General features: G+C 45.1%; 1 protein-coding gene across 1 annotated transcript in view; it reads left to right on the top strand.

The window, feature by feature from the left end:
- Plg (plasminogen) overlaps positions 1-19793 on the top strand; it is a 41708-nt gene that overhangs the window by 11871 nt on the left and 10044 nt on the right. The window contains exons 5-14 of the mRNA XM_021186265.2: positions 210-349; positions 1663-1783; positions 3711-3829; positions 6084-6246; positions 7018-7166; positions 8528-8690; positions 13477-13658; positions 14441-14589; positions 15659-15752; positions 19512-19635. Coding sequence (XP_021041924.1) covers positions 210-349; positions 1663-1783; positions 3711-3829; positions 6084-6246; positions 7018-7166; positions 8528-8690; positions 13477-13658; positions 14441-14589; positions 15659-15752; positions 19512-19635 — 1404 coding nt within the window. The remainder of the gene's footprint in view (positions 1-209; positions 350-1662; positions 1784-3710; positions 3830-6083; positions 6247-7017; positions 7167-8527; positions 8691-13476; positions 13659-14440; positions 14590-15658; positions 15753-19511; positions 19636-19793) is intronic.

Here is a 19793-nt window from a genome sequence, read left to right as displayed (position 1 = left end):
AGACCCAAGGCTTAGCTGCCCAAAGAGTGATGATGGTAAAATGAGCTGCTTGACCCAAGCTTCCCATCTGTAGATAAAGAAGCAACAACCAGCAGCTGAAACACATTCAGAAGACAGATCTGAACCCTCGAGGCGAAGCGTAGCATCTCCTACCTTGTTATGCACTGTTCTTTAAGATGCGGTCACCATGTTCCTTTTCCATCCTGCAGCTACTCTCCCAGTACACATCCCAATGAGGGACTAGAAGAGAACTACTGTAGGAACCCAGACAATGATGAACAAGGGCCTTGGTGCTACACTACAGATCCGGACAAGAGATATGACTACTGCAACATCCCTGAATGTGAAGGTAGGGGTGGATCTAGAAAACCCCCTTCTGTCTGCTTGTCACCTGGCATATGCTATACATCCATTTCTCAGAGACATCATTAAAAAAATATTTGTGTTGTACACTACAAAATGAAGTAATGAGCTTGCTCTTATGAAGGAGTCCCAGTTCTGACCTGAACTATCTTTATTAAAATGTTATTTCAACATATGCACATGGATAGACAGATCTAAAACTTGCATACAATTTCTTTGGTTAAAATTCTACACGGTGTAAAACTCCAAAGATGGTTGCTATTAAATAGCTAAATTAAAACCATGAAGCCACTGGAATTCAAGCACACAGGAGGAATGATCTCATGTGAGCTATTCTGTTGAGTTGGAAGTTAAACAGCACACCAGTTTGTGTGTGTTGGCATGCCTTCTTCTAACGGGCCCATCAGCTTCTCAAAGAACCTCAAAGGTTAATGCTAAAAAAGCATTAGTGGTGCTTATACAGCAGCATGGGCATGTTTCAGGGGCCAACTCCTTTCTTACCACTTTGTCTATGTGGACAGAGCAGCGCCTGCATTTGGACATGGATGGTCACAGATTATTTGGCTTTTACATCCCATGAACACAGGCTTTTTATATCAAATTCACAGATATTTTTTTAATGCTACCATAAAAATTCCAGTTGTGTGTTATTTCTCATCAACACGGGACTTTAATGATTCCAAATCCAAGTCTTATTTTTAAAATAAATTAGACTGCAAAAAGGAAAAACCAAATACAACACCCCTCCACCCCTCACATATATACACACCCCAATCAGTCATGTTTCTCAGCAATATGCAAACAGAAGCTTGACTGCTTAAGGTTGAGTGGGTTTCTCCAATGGCTGTAGTCTCACTGGGGACAAACAAACAAACAAACAAGCAAAAAAACCCAGCAGAAAGTCCCAATGGTTCCCATATGCCTGTCACTCATCAAGTGATCAGAATAAGTTTATTGAATTTTAAAAAACCACATGCCAAATTTAAAATGGAGAATGTATAGGCTTCTGAGAGCGTGTGCCTTCCCCATGGGAGCCTCCCAGTTTGAGGTCATGTTTCTGACTGCCATAGTTAAGGTGACACAGACTCATAAAGCCCAAATACATTGCCTCAGAAAAAGATGGGACCCTGACCGCATCAGAACAATACAAGTCTTTACTGCCAAGTGGTTACTGGGAGTCAGGTAGGAATGGGTGGCAGGAAGCACTGGAGACCTCTCTAGAGGGACTCCGGTTTATGTTCCACTGTGTTTCAATGTCAGTTTCTCTTTCTCTCTCCCTTCTCTTCCCACACTGCACAGAGGAATGCATGTACTGCAGTGGAGAAAAGTATGAGGGCAAAATCTCCAAGACCATGTCTGGACTTGATTGCCAAGCCTGGGATTCTCAGAGCCCACATGCTCATGGATACATCCCTGCCAAGTAAGGTTCTGCAGTCAAGCCTGAGGCTTTTTAGATATGCACTCCTCTTGAAGCAAGCAGAAACATCCGAGGAACTGAAGGCTGGGTGGCTTTGATTTTCAAGGCGGGTATCCTCCAGCTAGGCTGCATATAAAGTATGTGTTCTTGTTACTCATCACATGGTCCAGAGGCATGGGTACTTGCTAGAAAGACAGCATCCAAGCCTTATGAATCGAATTCGAGTTATAACTAAATCCACGGCCAATGTGTATTTCTGGGAAAACGGAGACGCACACTTGGCTTGTGTGTGCTCCCTTGCTCTCTTTCTCTCTACACCAGGTATGGTCTAGGTGTTCCAACTGTGATCTATAGCTATCAAGCATCTTTCAGATCCCCGATATTTTATGTGTATTTACACCGAGCCATTCACAACTTCTAATCATGTTCTCAAAGGTGATTATGAGTTTAAGACAGGACCAGGGGCTCCCTGCTTCAGAAAGCAAGGATGGTTTTCAGAGCAAGCACTTGTGAGGGTTCAAGGTCATTTTTTTCCACAGGAAAACATCTCCCTGGAGATGTCATGCTCTTACTCCTCTTTCTGTGATGACCCTGATGTCATAACAGGGCTACTAAGACTCTCAGTAGCATGACTAAGCCACGGCTGTCCCTGTGGACAATGGCATTGCTGAGTTTTGCATCTTCTGAAGAGCTTAAAACATGGCTCCTGCCACTGCCTTTCAAAGGCAAGCACAATAATACCCTCAAAGTATGACTAGGTCAGGACAACTGTAGAACCCAGAAGAGGGGCAATAGACCATTGCTAGCTTTCCTCTTTGTCCTAAGCACCCAGTCTCAGAGAGGAACCAGGCACAGAGACAATCTCCCAGTTAAACCCCTGGGTCCCTGTCAAGAAGGGCTCTCTGGCCAGGTGCTTGAAGGAACATAGCTCCCAATCTTGGATTCTCTAAGCTTCCTGGTAGTGGATAGGGAACCTGGTAGACCAGTAGGACTGGGCATCAATGTCCTGCCTGCACCACGTCACTGTCTGAAGACAGTGAGCACTTTGTTCTTTGAAGATTGCTATTATTTGTATCTAAATAACTAAAGTTTGCTTGCTTCAATATTCTGGATGGTTAGATAGTTTCTCATCTTCTTCTGTAAGTCTTGTTCATGGGAACCACTAGAAATGTGGTCCTTGGAAGTCTGAGCCTATTTTTCTTTCTGGGTTTCCAGCAGAGGACTAACTCTAATTGCTCTGCATGAATGTTTATTACTATTAAAAAAAACCTGCCTTTGATAGCATGAGCTATCACTTGTGGTTTTGATCTGAGCCATTCTGATAGGCATAAGATGGAATCTCAAAGTCATTTTGATTTGCATTTCCCTGATAGCTAAGGATATTGAGCATTTCTTTAAGTGTTTCTAGGTCATTTCTGTTTAGATCTGTAACTCATTTTTCTAATTGGATTATTTAGTTTATTGATGTTTAGTTTCTTGAGTTCTTTCTTTATTGTGGATATTAGCTCTCTGTCAGATGTGGAGTTGGTAAAAATCTTTTCCCATTCTCTGGGCTGCCATTTTATCTTATTGACAGTGTCTTTTGCTTTGCAGAAGTTTTCCAGTGTCCCTGGGAGGCCTGTTCTTTTATTTATTTATTTATTTATTTATTTATTTATTTATTTATTTATGCATGTGAGTACACTGTAGCTGTCTTCAGACACACCAGAAGAGGGCATCAGATCCCATTACAGATGGTTGTGAGCCACCATGTGGTTGCTGGGAAATGAACTCAGAACCTCTAGAACAGTTGGAGCTCTTAACCACTGAGCCATCTCTCTCTAGTCCCTATATGATTTTTTTATTTCTAAATTATTGATATGTTATCACAGCAAATGAAAAAAATGAAAGAAGACAGGGGTTAAAAAACAAATCCTTCTTGTCCACCCAGATTTCCAAGCAAGAACCTGAAGATGAATTATTGCCGCAACCCTGACGGGGAGCCACGGCCCTGGTGCTTCACCACAGACCCCAACAAACGCTGGGAATACTGTGACATCCCCCGCTGCAGTAAGTTCCTTTAATACCCAATACTATGGGAGCTACCCCTACCCCCACCCCGGCCTCCCCTTTTGGGAATCTTGCTGGCAGCTGAGTAAGGCCCTAAAGTGTCGTCCCACAGGTCTGCGGGATGTTCCTGACCTCTCTCATCCAATTTATTAGCTATTTAGGTAACTGGTAAGGCAATCCATTTATTGATTTTTTTTCCTCAGAGATTTCTACCATTTGTGAATATTATCAGTATAAAGGCAAAGCTGCAGCTCCAGGAGCCCTAACAGACTAGACTCCACACCCACTTGCTTGTCCATTAAAGATGCAGGAGTGGTGAAAGGCAGAGAGATGTGTAAGCAGGGAATGGTGTAATCAGTGTGACCTTATAAAGGGGGTCAGTGATGCCAAGCTCATCTTTAAGGGGTTGACAGGAGCTCTGGAACTTTCTAGAAAGGGGAAAACAAAAGAAGGGCTTGAGATTGATAGAGATGATGGAGTAGGATGTCTTGGCTATAGGTAGCTTGGTTATGTCAGCTCTGCTTCTGCTGGGGAAGCTATTGTGGTTGTTGTGTCTACCACCACCACCACCACCACCACCACCACCACCATCTTCTTCTTCTTCTTAAGGGGAACAGCCTGGTTCCTAGGAGCTGACTGTTCACCTGTGATGTAGCTTCTCCATCATAAGTAACTGAGTCTTGAAGGCTCAGTGTTTCTTGCCTGAACCCCTTTGTCATAATCCAGAGGCCAAGGAGAGAGTTCAGTAGGCTAAATGCTTGCCACAAGCCTAATGGTCTGAGTTCAACCTTCAGAACCCACATCGAAAGAGAGAGAGAGAGAGAGAGAGAGAGAGAGAGAGAGAGAGAGAGAGAGACCAACTGAGCATGTTGGTGTCAGTGGGGAGGTAGAGGCAGGCCAAGGCAGGTGGAAACAAGTGGATCCCTACATAGCTTGCTACTCAGCCAGCCTAGCCTACTTGGTAACGTCCAAGTAAAAGACCCAGTCTAAAAACAAAAAGTAAAAATGTCTAGGGAATGACAGTTGGGGTCATTCTCTGGCCACCACATGAACATGTGCACACATGCACATACACAAAGTTGTTTATCCATCCCTCCAGTCATTTCTCAAATCCAAGGTGACTGCAGAACCAAGGGAGCCAGGAAGAAAGAATCAGAGGCAAACTAGAGACAAAAGGACCACATGGAGTTAGTTAGGTCAGCATCCTTTTTCAAGCACGCTCAAATGCAGATTTCTGGGCTGTAGCTCTGCCAATCCAGTCTTCCCTGAGCGGAAGGAGCCTGACAGCATAGCTGTTCCACGAACTTCATGACCATACAGAGGTTTTTTTTTTCCTCCTAATTGTTTAGTTGTCAACACAGATGTCAGTGGGCACCCAGCTGTTTAGCTGTCTAACTTGGGGGTGCTCAAGAGAAGTAGAGCTCATAAAAATGACATATTGGGGAAGCTATGTCACACAGCTCCTTCTTTGGGAATGGGAACGGAGAATCTCGAAGAGTAGACCGACCCTGAGCAGATGCTAGAAATGACATACAGGGACAGCCACCCTCCTTTGTCCTGCCATCAATGAAAAGCAGGGATTCCTCAGGCTGTCTTCCTTCTTACAACACGTCCCCCTCACCCCCCAACAAAGTCTTAATTTCTAGTCGCATACTTTTTCTTAAAGATATTTGGTTAGTGTTTTTTTTCCTGTATTTTTGTTTTATTAGTTATTGGGAGATAGGTGGTTATATATCCAGCTTTAACTGTAGATTAATCTATTCCCCTTAGGGTTTAACTGTTTGTCTTCTGTATTCTGAAGCTCTGAGGGCAAGTGAATATGTATCTAAGACATTCACCTTTTCCCATGGGCTCTTTCTTAGTTGTGTGCCTTTATGGGAGATGGGTGGTGGTCAGTTGTGTTTACCTAGTGAATCATGTATGTTTCTCAGAAGGGCCTGGATCAAAGGCATACATAAGGACTTGAAGTGGGAGAGGACTTATACCGACTCTTACCATGCTTGATGAAGTAACACAAAACACTAGAGACAGAAGCATCTGGTCCCAGGGTCCATCTTTAGAGATGTTCTTGATGAAATGGCCATGTAGACATACAGGCTACCAAACTGAAAGTACTAAGCTGTCCCCAAGTGTAAAATCCTGAGAGGAGTAAGAGAGGACATAGCAGAGAGACCCTGCCTTCATCCTTCCAAAACATCTGTCGGTGCATTCTTAATGGAAAACCATTCACAATCAATTCTTTCCCCTATTCAAGCAACACCCCCACCCCCACCCGGCCCAACCTACCAGTGTCTGAAAGGAAGAGGTGAAAATTACCGAGGGACCGTGTCTGTCACCGTGTCTGGGAAAACCTGTCAGCGCTGGAGTGAGCAAACCCCTCATAGGCACAACAGGACACCAGAAAATTTCCCCTGCAAGTATGTCCCTCCTGTCTCCTTTCTCACCCCTGTGACTGTGGGATGCAGACCCCATTGACTTCATCTTGGTTGTAGTATAACAAAATTCACGAATGAAGATCGATTAGGTCACATGCAAGGAAAGAGACATTCAGCAGTGTTTTACCTGTTACAATCTTTCTCAAAGTGTGCCCCACCGATACCATCAGGGGTTTACTAGAAATGCAAACTCTAGGCCTCTAGAGTTAGTAAGTTTGAGACTCGGGGAAAATCCTCATTGCTCTAGCATACATTGCAGTACCCAACCCAGAACTAAAGACTCATTTTATTCCATCACATGAAGTCATGGAATATATGTATGTACATATATGTATGCATATATATGCATATACATAATATTTACTTATTTATTTTATGTATATGAGTGCTGTATCTGCATGTACCCCTCATGCCAAAAGAGAACATCAGATCACATTATAGATGGTTGTGGAGCCACCATGTGGTTGCTGGGAATTGAACTCAGGACCTCTGGAGGAACAATCAGTGCTCTTAACCACTGAGCCACTTCTCTAGCCCAAAGAATATATTTTAGTCATTGCTTCTTCTATGCCAGATAACCTGCCATGCCATGTGATGTCTAAGCCCAATTCAAGCTTCCTCTTGGTACCTGTCAATCATTCAGCATGCACGATTCTAGCATATTAGACATGTACAGCACTCCTTCTAACAAGCGTGTGCATGCCTTGCTTCACTGAAAGTCTTTGAAGCGCGAAACCCATACTTCCGTTCTAGAAATCTGGAAGAGAACTACTGCCGGAACCCAGATGGAGAAACTGCTCCCTGGTGCTATACCACTGACAGCCAGCTGAGGTGGGAGTACTGTGAGATTCCGTCCTGCGAGTCCGAGTCCTCAGCGTCACCAGACCAGTCAGATTCCTCAGGTAAGAGTGGGTCACAAGGGCTCACTGAGCAGCAGCACTATACAAGTTTGTCTCTACTGGCTTCTTCACCATGTATCAGGGTGTGGTACCTTTGCTTCGCTTAATCTTGCTGTGGGTCGGAGTGAGGCTTCTATCATTTCATTTATAGTATTTCACCTGTTGTTTGCCCCGTGGCACAGGATACAACCTTGGTGAGCGATCCCCAAGCTCTTGAAATCTTGACTTTTGTTGTGGTTGGGAAGCTTATAAAAGTCAACTTGCAAACTCTATTAGGGTTCTGTATTCCTACTGTATTGCTTACAGGTCCGACTTTAACTGCAGATTAGTCTGTTTCATTTGCTTCTGTTTGCTTTCTGTATTGTGAAGCTCAGTTGGTAGGCACATACCCATTGAAGACCTCTTTATCTTCTCGATGGGATGATGTCTCCTCTGTCATGCCATTGTTTCTGAAAATACTCCTTCTGTCTCGGAAACTCTGAAGTTTATCTTTACTGATTTGAACAGACTTTGTAGCTCTGCCTACATTAGTGTTTGTGTGATGCGTCTCATTAGCCTTCTGACGGAGATATTTGCATTAATATAATTGTGCATGCTTGGCTTTAAGTCCATCATTAACGTAGTTATTCTGTCCGTGGTCTCCTTGCCACCATCCATCCTTTCCTTTTGTGTCATGTGGAACCCATTACCCAAGTACTTTTAAGCTCACTGGCTGCTCGCCTAACCCTGCCGTCTGCTGATCAGTCTGTTGCAGGAATTCTTCATCTCCGATGCTGTGGGTTTTGCTCCTTGAATTTCTATTTTGTTCTTATTTTTTGAGGTTCCTGTGTCTGAGGATCCACTCACAAACTAACCAAGACTATTTCACAATCCTAACCGGCTAGAGTCCTACTGTGGTCATTTCTGAGAATAAATGGCCTTTTTCTTATGTCCTAGAGGCAGACCTATGACCAAAGAAAGTCTAGGGAAGTATGCAAGAATGATAGGTCTAGCCCTGTCCTGCCTGGTGCCCTTATTACAGAGCATTCTGGCCTCTTGATCTCATGAACATCTGGTAGCAATTCATAAAAATAACTTGTACATAATGACATTTCCAGTTATCAACACTCTGGCCAATCTTATCCATCTTCCAAGGTTTTTTTTTTTCAATACATGGTACAACACTATAAATGGTGTACTTGTGTGTGAGCATACACACAATACATATACATGCACACACACCAACACACACACACACACACACACACACACACACACACACAATGGGATTTCCCAGACTGGTTTACTTCATGTGTCGTAAGTTAGTGCTCAGGTCTGCCTGTTTCAGATCTTACTGGTCTCGCTTTCTTCTGCTTTGATTTCAGTTCCACCAGAGGAGCAAACACCTGTGGTCCAGGAATGCTACCAGAGTAATGGGCAGAGCTATCGGGGCACATCGTCCACTACCATCACAGGGAAGAAGTGCCAGTCCTGGGTAGCTATGTTTCCACACAGGCATTCGAAGACCCCAGCGAACTTCCCAGATGCGTATGTCTTTGATTTTAACCATGAGAGGATTAATAGCTGGTTTAGGTTTCCATGTGCCCCATGCTTTAGGCTAACTCGTCTTGGACCAAATTTCTCTGAGATTACTGAGGGCAGAATATGACAAGAACTTGGCTTTTGAGAAATAGGCCTGAAGGAAGAGAAGCCATTAACTGGCTCCCTTTCCTGAGAAATTCTGTAGAAGCCAGGGGGATCTGTGGAGGTGGTGAGGTCCCATTGGTGAAATCCCTGTGAGAACAAGTCTCCATAAAGCTTAGAACTAATACCACCACTTCCCTGTGCTAAGGCTGATGCTGGCTCCCACCATTGGCCTGGGTCATTCCACTGCAAATCACTGGAGTGTAGTTTTATGTTTGGCTCACAGGCTAATATTTCTAGTGGCATCTGCATCTCCATTTCTTTCAGTCCTCACCTGGGAAGCCTTACTAGCCAGAAGCACAGTGCTCTCATGGGGTATGAGTTGCCAGAGAGCAAGAGTATTGGGAGCCATTGCAGTAAGACAGTGGAAGGAAGTGAGAGAATTAATTAAGGAGGGGGGGGAGAGAAGGGAGGAAGGGAAGGAAGGAAGGAAGGGAAAGGAGAGAAGGAGGGAGAGAGGGAAGGAGGGAAAGTAGAGAAGGAGGGAGGGAGGGAGGGAAGGGAATGAAGAGAAGGAGGAAGGGGAAGAAAGGAAGGAAGGGGGAAAGGAATGAAAGAAGGGATAACAGAAGGAAAGAAGGAAAAAGCAAATTAGGAAGGAAAGGAAGGAAAGAAGGAATCAAGGATATGAGAGAGGAAAGAGGAAAGGAAGAAGGAATAAAGGGAGGGATGGAAGGAGAGAGGGAGGAAAAGAACAAACGATATAAGAAGGGAGGGCCTCACGTTCTAAAATGAAGAACAGGCATCCTGATTCGCAGGCAGATGACCAATGGACACACACTGAGTGAATTTACATGTTCAAAGAGCAGCAGGTATACATGAGGTCAACAGACAAGTCATTGTATGTCTGTCCTAGCTACACGCAATCTAACCATAACATTATAAACATCATCAGTGATGCTATAAAAACCAGAGACTATTTGGTGAGGCCCACAGACAGAAATTGAGACCTTCCAGTGTCCTGTGTCAGTAGGAGGGGCACAGAAATGGGAACAGTTCAGAAACAAACCCTGTGTTTCTATGCAAACAGCTAAGCAGCTCAATGCCTAAAGAGCATCTTTTCCCAGAATGGTAAAGGAATGCTGTGTGTAACACCCCCGCTCCAACCCTGCCAACCCAAACCCCAAACCAGCAAATTCAAAGTGTGCACTCCTGACTTATACTTTCTATATCACACTAGACTTGCCATAGCTGTTAGACCTCAGTGCAGAAGTGACGACTAAGGCTGAAATGTGAAACTTCTGGGGGGAGAAAAGAGAAAAGTATTTCCATAATCCAGGGAAAGGCAAATCTTTTAAGCAAAAATATTTTAAAGAATGATAATTTTGTTTTTATAAAATGAAAATTTTACAAACGTCACCATTGAGAAAACAGATATGGGAGACTGGAGACTGGGAGAAAAATTATTCTCAATTCATATGTGTGACAGATGCCTCAAGTATAGAGACATAAGCGTTTTCCCCACCCATATTGTAAAAACGGTAGCAGACACAAATAGGTATTTCTCAGGGACAGAGACACAAATGGCCTGAGAAACACTGAGAAAGTCTGGCATTGTAGGCCATCAAAGAACTGAGAATAATAACTACAGAGAGGCCCATCAGGCACAGGGTAGATGTGGCTACTCATAAAAAGACAGGAGTAAGGGGTGATTAGGGGTATGGAGAATGATGTGTAAAGTGGGAAATTTTGGATTTTTTTGGAGACTCTGTTGTGTCATATAATGTATTTCTGAAAACTGTCTTATGAGAGGATGTTTTTGCTGAAGCAGACACATGAGAGGGGACAACTGAGTGCCATACATCATGACACACTTACCTGCATATACATATGCAGGCACACACACACACACACACACACACACACGTATATGCAGGTATACGTACATAGAATAATTCATTTATACATACACAAAAATAATTCATTAATTAAAACATAATCTAACCATCAAAATACCTGAGCCATCCCATGTACTTACTGCAGGTCCAAGGTATTAAACTGGTAGGTTGGGGGCTGGAGAGATAGCTCAGTGCTTAACAGCACTGGTTGCTTTCTCAGTGGTCCTACATTCAATTCCTAGTAGCTCACACTTGGGTGTGACTGCAGTCCCAGGGGAACCATCCCTCTTCTGGTCTCTATGGGTAAAGCATGCATATAGCACACTGACATTCAGGCAAACACTAAGACAAATAAAACAAAAATAAACATTAAAAAAAAACCCTGATGGCTAAATAATACATACATACTTGCTTAAGTGTAAATACCACAATGACTTTGGAAATCCGCCTATGGCTTCTTGTAAGGTTAGGCAGACATGCGTTTACCCTATAACTCTGCAATTCTATTCCTGAATAGTTACCTAATGAAATAGAATCACTATTCCTCAAAGAAACATATATATATTTTTCGAGACAGGGTTTCTCTGTATAGCCCTGGCTGTCCTGGACTCACTTTATAGACCAGCCTGGCCTCGAACTAAGAAATCTGCCTGCCTCTGCCTCCTGAGTACTGGGATTAAAGGCTTGCGCCACCACGCCCAGCTAAAGAAATCTAAGAATATGCATAGTGGGGCTAATGAGATGGCTCAGTGGGCAAAGGAGCTTTCTACGCAAACACGGCAACCCGAGTTAGCTCTCCTGAACCCGGGTCAAGAGGGAAGGATAGGTCTGACAAAGTTGTCATCTAACCTAGCCCTAGTGATATAGCCTTGGCTGGCCTAGACCTGGCCTGGATCTCACATACACCCACCTACCTGCTTCTGTTTCCTGAGTGCAGAACTTAGGGGAACAAACCACCACACCTGGGTAAATAGTTTTCTTTTTTAAAGAAAAATATTCATAGATTTGCTTATTTATGAAGAGTATCGTGAAGAATATTCATTTATTTATGATAGCCCAAGACTGAACAACAGTAATGATCATCAATAGAAAAGTGTGAATTAATACTTTTTGGTACAATCATGCAATGAAAGGAGCTCAGAAATTTTATACCAAGGAAAGAATATATAAAAGTGTACATTCGATGGGAATCCTTTTATTGAGAAGAGATGCTAAACTATTTGGGACAAAATAAACTGTAATGTTAGTTTCTGGGAGGAGGTGGTGGAGACGGGACTTCTGGGTTAATGAAAATGCTATATGTCACAATCGTGTTTATCAAAGGCATTGATCTTTCTTTATTCAGATCCCTATTTCTCATGTGGCAGATTAGTTACTTTGGTACCACTGTGACAAAAATACCAGACAGGCACAACTAAGACAGGAACATTTTATTCCTGGCTCATGGTTTCAGAGAGTTCAGTCTATGATCACGTGACTTCATGTGGCTATGCAGAATATCACAGTGCTGTAGAGGAAGCTGTACATAGAGCAGCAGACAGAGAGGGAAAGGAAGTGGCCACAGATGATAATGTATTATGTATAATACCATATTATGGACTGGCTCCAGTGACCTCCTCCTTCTAGCTGCCTGCTGAAGTTACCAAAACCTCCTCATACAGACCAAGTGTTTACAACATGAACCTATGGAAGACATTTCAGATTCAAACCCACAACACCAGAAGTACAGTGTATCTCAACTAAAAGAAAGCAGATGTTCACTCACATATCTAGTGCCTTGGGATCTTGGCTGGCTTCCTGTAGCTCTTGGGCAAAGGCGTGAGACAAAGTCTCTTGCCTGCAGAGTCTCCAGACGGTGCTGGGTTCCAGTTCCCACAGAGATATAGGTCATGGTGACTCTGAGCTGACGGCAGGGATGAGGATTCTGAGAGCTTGGGACGATGTTCTTGGGTGGAGTTGGGAGACAGGAGGGTAGCATTCTCCAGTGTTCCCCAGTATAATCACCTGATGTGGGTTTTTTGACCCCCCACAACATTTCAGGCCCTTTGGAGCCCCCAGGAGACTTTGTTATCTCTCCTAACTCTTCCAACGTCTTTCTCTCATCTTCTACTGTCTGAATCTGGCTTCCACAGGCAGAGGATGGATCTAAGACAGAAGGCTCCTGCCCATGACTGCATCCTACAGAAATGACATCCTGCCCAAGAACTTATTTTCCAGACCAACTTTTGTGAATCTTTCAAATGCAAATCAACCCTTATCGTATTTACAGTGACATCAACTTCATAATTTCCATTTACCATAAATGTTTATAATTCTCACTACATTAAGAACAGACAAGACTAGGGAACTCTGCTCTTTATAAGCTATTGAGTTCCTTGAGTAAGATGTTTAGTTTCATTTTCAATATCCCCATGTAGTGATACATAGAAAGATATTGATATATTCATAATTGCTTTTTAAAATCTAAAATTACATTTCAAGATCTAAATTGGGGGAAAGTGTTAGAGTGTCAAAAGGAGAATATTATGATGCTTGCTTTTAAATTTATACAATGTATATATATATGTATATATATATTTGTTATAATAGCTATATGTTTTATATGTCTATTACATTGTAAACACATTTACATTGTCTCAGTTTTGGTTAAGAGGACCATTTGTGACAATGCATTGTTAATATCTTCAGTGAGATGTTTCAAAGGCACTTCACTAACACTTTTGTTGTAAACAGAGTTGAGAGGGAGCTGAATTCTTCCACCACTGCTGACCACACTGCTTTGGGATTTACAGTGGCTTGGAGATGAACTACTGCAGGAACCCGGATGGTGACAAGGGCCCTTGGTGCTACACCACTGACCCGAGCGTCAGGTGGGAATACTGCAACCTCAAGCGGTGCTCAGAGACAGGAGGGAGTGTTGTGGAATTGCCCACAGTTTCCCAGGAACCAAGTGGGCCGAGCGACTCTGAGACAGGTAGGGAGCCAGTGGCCAGATGTGGGCGGGCAGCTGTGGAGACTGGACACAGAGGAGGAAGTGCTACTCATGTAGAAGCTCCCACACTGCATGGGGCACCCGTGTGGGCTGAGCGTCTGCTGTGTAGAAGGAGCCTCAGCTCTATCTTAGGGCAGGCAGGGAGATGGTTGTTGGCAAAAGGTGGGTGGACAGTTTCCCAAGGCGCCTTGTAAGCCCTCCACGTGTTTTAACTATTTACGCTGTTGTAACTATTCATGCTGTTGTTCAGCTGGGCTTTCCTATGTCCTAGTCTGAGTTCTCTTTCGAAAACATCCGACCAAAGTTGGGATCATTTCCAAGCCTGTAAACATCTCTGGTGAATTCCAGAGCCAGGCAGTGGTTCTCGCTCATTGTCAGCACCCTAGCGTTTAAGGGCTAAGTCACTGGTCTGCCACTAGAGAGCAACCTAACACTAACATAACAGAACAGTGCCTCTCAACCTGTGGGTAGAGACCCCTTTGGAGGGAGTGGGTCAAACAACCCTCTTAACAGGAGTCATGTACCAATCACACTGCATATAAGTATTTATATTAGGACTCATAGCAGTAGCAAAATTACAGTTATGAAGTAGCAATGAAAATAACCATGATTGGGGTCACCACAACATGAAGAACTATATTAAAGGGTTGCAGCATTAGGAAAGTTGAGAACCACTGTATTAGAGCAAGCCAGCGTTGATGCAATTATGCTGTATCATGCTCTGTCTACCTGGGGCACATAACCTTCCTCTTCCCTTCCTACAGACTGCATGTATGGGAATGGCAAAGACTATCGGGGTAAAAAGGCCGTCACTGCAGCTGGCACCCCCTGTCAGGGATGGGCTGCCCAGGAGCCCCACAGGCACAGCATCTTCACCCCACAGACAAACCCACGGGCAGGTCTGGAAAAGAATGTAAGACACTCTGGTTCGAGTTCTGTTATATGTTTTCCTGGCCAACCCTTGAACAGATTTAGTCTGGGTTTACACCAACCTGCCTGGACTGATCTTTGGTGTTGAGGGAAAAGAAAGGGAGGGGAAAACTGAAGTAGGTTGGGGTGGGGAGGGGCCAGAGCTGAGGCCACAGCTGGGTGTCCTACAGTTGACTATTCTGACACTGTTTGGGAACAGACTTCTGGCCTCACTATTGTGCAGAGATGTGGTAGTCACTGCATGCAGAGAAGTGTGGAGAGAGGAGAGTCCTGCTCTCTCTGGGCACTTTCCAACACTCCCAGGAATCTCTTGGAATCTTTTTTTTTTTAATTTGGAAGCTTTGATATGTTGATATGGTTGTTCATAGTATTGGCCTTTGGTGCAGTGCATCATGCCCTCTTCCTCCTGCCGGGGTCAGGGGATAGGGCCTGACATTCTAATGGCCCTCTTCCTCTTTTAGGGGTCAGGGGATAGGGCTAACATTCTAGCACTTTGTCCATAGTTGGCTCTGCTGAGCACCCTCCACCCGGCACTCTGGGCTTCTCTGGAAGCTCATGGTCACTTAACTAGAACAAAAGATGCTCTTGTTGCTCAGGGTGCCACAGGCTTTAGGAGCTGCTCCTCAGGAAACAGCATAGGTGTCGGAGTCAGGGGCCTTGGAGCTGAGAGCACAGTTGCACTTATTATGCAACAGCATCCGAGAAAACACTGCTGCCCTTCTGTCTTGACCCATGGAGGGTGCAAGCATTTTAAATCAACAAGGCTTCCTGGGGAACTGGATTACTGAAGCCAACCAATGACAAGACAGCCAGTAATGACCACTGTCCTGACCTGATGGCTGGCTCTCCCATACCTGGCTCAGGCAATGGCTTTCTAGTTGGAACTTGCTTTGAGCAGAGACAAGACCATGGGCATTCTGCAACAGAGGCTTTATAAGCACCTTAAACTAACTTACCATAAAAACAAGGACAGAAAGCAAGGTCTACCTCTCTACATCTGGTCCCCCCTCCGCCCCAGGGGAGCCTCTTCTCAAATGCCTGTCTCTTTTCAGTACTGCCGAAACCCAGATGGGGATGTGAATGGTCCTTGGTGCTATACAACAAACCCCAGAAAACTTTATGACTATTGTGATATCCCCCTGTGTGGTAAGTTTCTCCCTCTTTCCCATAACCCCCCCCCCCACTTCTCTTTCCCTTCTTGCATTTTTTGTAAGGAAACAATTTTCCAATAAATGGAGTGACTGTCTTCTTCATGAGGACTTACACAAAACAACCAACCACCACAGACAGGCTTTGAGCCTAGGGTTTCTGAGGAGAAAAATGGCTGCCTCTCATCCTGAGCCCTCTTTCATATGGACATCTTGAGCCTGACCTGTTACTGTCCTTGCCCCATATTAACTAAACTTAATACCAAATCCTCAAAGTGTAGCCGGGAACTCATGGGCTCCGGGAAGCTTCCCATGACTGTTCCACTGCTGGCTGGAGATGCTTGTAAAACAAGTTCAGAGCCGCTGGGATAAGATGCACTAGCGACTTTGTTGCTGCTGCTGGGATAGGATGCTACTTTGTGGCTGCTGCAATAAAATGCCCCAGGCCAAAAGCAGCTTAAGGAAGCACTTCCGGCTTACTGTTCCAAGGAACTAGGTATCCAATCACACAGGCAAAGACTGAAGTGGAACGGAAAGAACAGCTGACTGAAGGATACCATCCAAGGATTCTGTACCCAAAGAAGCCGAGAGGGAAGTGGGATGAAGTTATAAACTCTCAAAGCCTTGCCCTAGTGATGTACATCCTCCAGCAAGACTTCCCATCTCCAAAGGTTCCATGGCTTACCCAAACGGCTCTACTACATGGGGACCAAGTGTTCACATCCATGAGCCCTTGAGGAACACTTCTCATTTAAAGCACCACATAGATTTTCCTTTTCAGCAGCAGAGAAGGGAGAAAACACACACACACACACACACACACACACACACACACACACACGCACAGGCACACGCACACGCACACACACACACACAGGTAAAGCCTGCAAACTAGGATCCTAAAATTTTGTGAAAAAGAATGCAGCTATTTCTGTTAGCCATCTCTCTCCCCTTCCACCCCAGATTTCCTATTCACTAGCCACCTAACTTAGAGATAGCATGTCTGGTTCCTTCATGGGGGATTTGAGACTCTTTTGGGAGGAAGGGGCTTGGATCTAGGGAAGGAAGGTTGACAGTGGTTTTTGATATTGGGATATCAAGTCAACGGTTGTGTCAGCAAAGTGAGGCTGCTTCTGCTCCGTGCTCATCAACTCTGTAGTCAGACCGTGTCCCTTTGGACTTTCTCTCAGTGAGTGCATCTCGGGGAGGGGATGCTGGGGACTGGAGGGAGGAGCTTAACTTACAAAGCTCTTAGGGGACAGTTGTGTCCCCAGTATTTTGGGGACAGGGGTTAGGAGCATGTTAGGTGGCTCTTGGGCAGAGCAGGGGGTAGGAGGAGAGGGAAAGGACAGGCAGGTTCCTATCTGCCTATTTTACTGTAAGATAACACAGAGGCTGCCAGAGTTAGAGAAAGGGAGAGTGACCTTTTTTCTCTGGGGGGTGCTTTTTTATATTTGGAAGAAATTGTCTTGGTGGTCTCTCTACCTGAAAGAGATGGCCTCTATACTTGGATCTAGCCCCTGAGACACTAGGGTCTCAGTGTCTCCTTCCAATCTCCACACTCAGTTTCTATCCCTTGCCCCGCCCCATCCCCATTGTCTTTGCCTGCCTTGCACAGGCTGCCCCTAAGTGGTGCCTGGCCTAGCATTCAGGCCTTGGGCCCTTGTCCCAGCTTCAGAGGGCTCTGATCCTCTCTGCAGCAGCAGTGGCTAGCAGAGGGTCTGATCCTCTCTGTGTGAGTCAAGCCTTGGTATCCAACAGTCATATTCCATGGCACCGAGCCTCAGCTTTCTCCACGATTCCTCCATGCCTTCAAAGGCAGTACCACACCGGAGATGCTTAAACACAGTTTGCCAAGTTCCACTGCCAGCTTTGAGTGCATCTTTGCCCCACTCCCACCCCAAATAGCTCCTGTATGCTGACCCTAAGGAAACGAGTTTCCAGAGGATTCTGCCTAGGTGATGCTGGCCTCTTGTTTATTGCAGCTGATTTTTCAGTCCTGGCTGACCAGCACTGATTATCCTAGAAAAGCAAAGGTTTCACCTCACAGATTCCTAATTCAAAACACCACATATGTAGTGCTAGTAGTGTCTTTGAGAGACCCTCAAACTTCCATCGGAAATATCACAAGCCAGGCCTTCATTTTTCCCAACATTCTTGTCTTCAGAGCTCCCACATAATAGCTCTTAATGTCCTGAGCACCTAATGGCTTTTCCCACACAGATCTCCAAAATCCTCCCATGACTGTCCCCAAAACAACACAGGCAGGTCTGTCACAGTGATAGCCCACTCAGTGGTACCAGCAGACATTCTGGTTAGTGTCTGTGTTGCCATGGTAAAACGCCATGACCCAGAGCAGCCAAGAGAAGAAAAAGGGTTGTTTGGCTTAGCCAGGCAGGAGCTCAAGAGTGGAACCTGGAGCCAGGCAGAGACCAGGAGGAATTCTGTTACCAGCTTGCTCCTGTCAACTGGATCAGCCTGCCTTCTTATACCATTCAAGACCACCAGCCCAGGGAATGGCACCACCTAGAGTGGGCTAAACCATACTACATCAATCACTAGTCAAGAAAATTCCCCCAGAGACTTGGCCAAAGGCTTATCTGATGGAGGCAACTCCTCAGCTGAGGTTCCCTCTTCTCAGGTGAATGTACTCTCTGTCAAGATGACAAACACTAACCAGCACGTGCGTGTGCATGCAGCAAGAGGCACTGAGCTGAGATTTAGAGAGGACCATCCCATCACAACACACAGCTCTCTTTGAAAAAATGCTCCTTGCATGATTTATCAGGCTACTTCAGAGTGTGGACCCTGGTTGACTAAGATGGGATGCCCTGAGTGCTGTTTACGGTTACCTTTCCGGAGACGTTGCGGCTGCAGGCCACAAGGAAGTATTAATATCCCCTGAATCTCTGTTAGTGGGAATTACCAAAGATGGGATGCAGTCCCTGCTCGCCAGTGCAGTGGCAGGCTAGTTGATGAGAGGGAACACACACAGGAGGTAAATGGAGAGGAGGCCGGTGGGGCAAGTGGATTGATTGTTAGTGGTTGATTTTAGTGTTTGGGGTGATATGCAGGGCAGGGCAGGGCAGAGCAGGGCAGGGCAGGGCGGGGCGGGGCGGGGCAGGNGGGGCGGGGCAGGTCTGTGCTGAAACCAGCAAAGAGAAGGGTGAAGGATAGTTGCACTTGCTGTCTACGTAGACAAACACAAACAGACACACAACCTTCACAGACTCACAAGAAAAAAAAATACCATACTGTCTTCCAAAGGGATAAGAGCTATGGCCTTCAGGAGACCTTCCACAGTTCAGGAGTTTTGACATTGCCACATAGTGCTGTCATCTACAGATGTGTTGGGCCACATTCATAGCTGTCCTGAGATTCTTGCGGGCTGCAGGCTTACCATGTCACACAGATGGTGCTGACAAGCAAGGCCTGGTGTCCCAAGTATATTCTATCCAGACTGAGCAACAGTTACAAAGAACCACATTTGACCATCAAAGTCTGCCAAGAAAGGCTCTGGTTTTAATTCAATGCAACACCAATTTAATTAAATGATTAGAGTTTATAGCCCCTTCTGAGGATAGGGTTCTGTGTTGTCTGCCGCCACTTTTGAAATCCAGAGGAATGGTTCCGAAGGTTGCCTGTGACCCTGAGATGTGACAAATTCAGCTCTTGGCCATTGGCCATGAATTTATCAGGACAGTATGACAGAACCAGGACATCTGCTGCAGTGTGACCTTCTCCCATGTCTTCACAGCATCAGCATCATCCTTTGAGTGCGGGAAACCTCAGGTGGAACCGAAGAAATGCCCTGGGAGGGTGGTGGGTGGCTGTGTGGCCAACCCTCACTCTTGGCCCTGGCAAATCAGCCTTAGAACAAGGTAAAGATTTGCAGAAACATTTCCTACCTGTCTGTGTGAGCTTTGCAGAGCCTTTATGCTGAGCCTATGCCACTGAGCTTCAGTCCCCGCTCTCCTGTTCTGCTAACATAAGGAATATATACAGTTACATAAAGTTCTAAAAGATGTCTTCTTAGGTT

Source organism: Mus caroli, chromosome 17, assembly GCF_900094665.2.
Source record: "Mus caroli chromosome 17, CAROLI_EIJ_v1.1, whole genome shotgun sequence".
Taxonomy (NCBI): Eukaryota; Metazoa; Chordata; class Mammalia; order Rodentia; family Muridae; genus Mus; species Mus caroli.
This window is presented reverse-complemented; position numbering and strand designations above follow the sequence as displayed.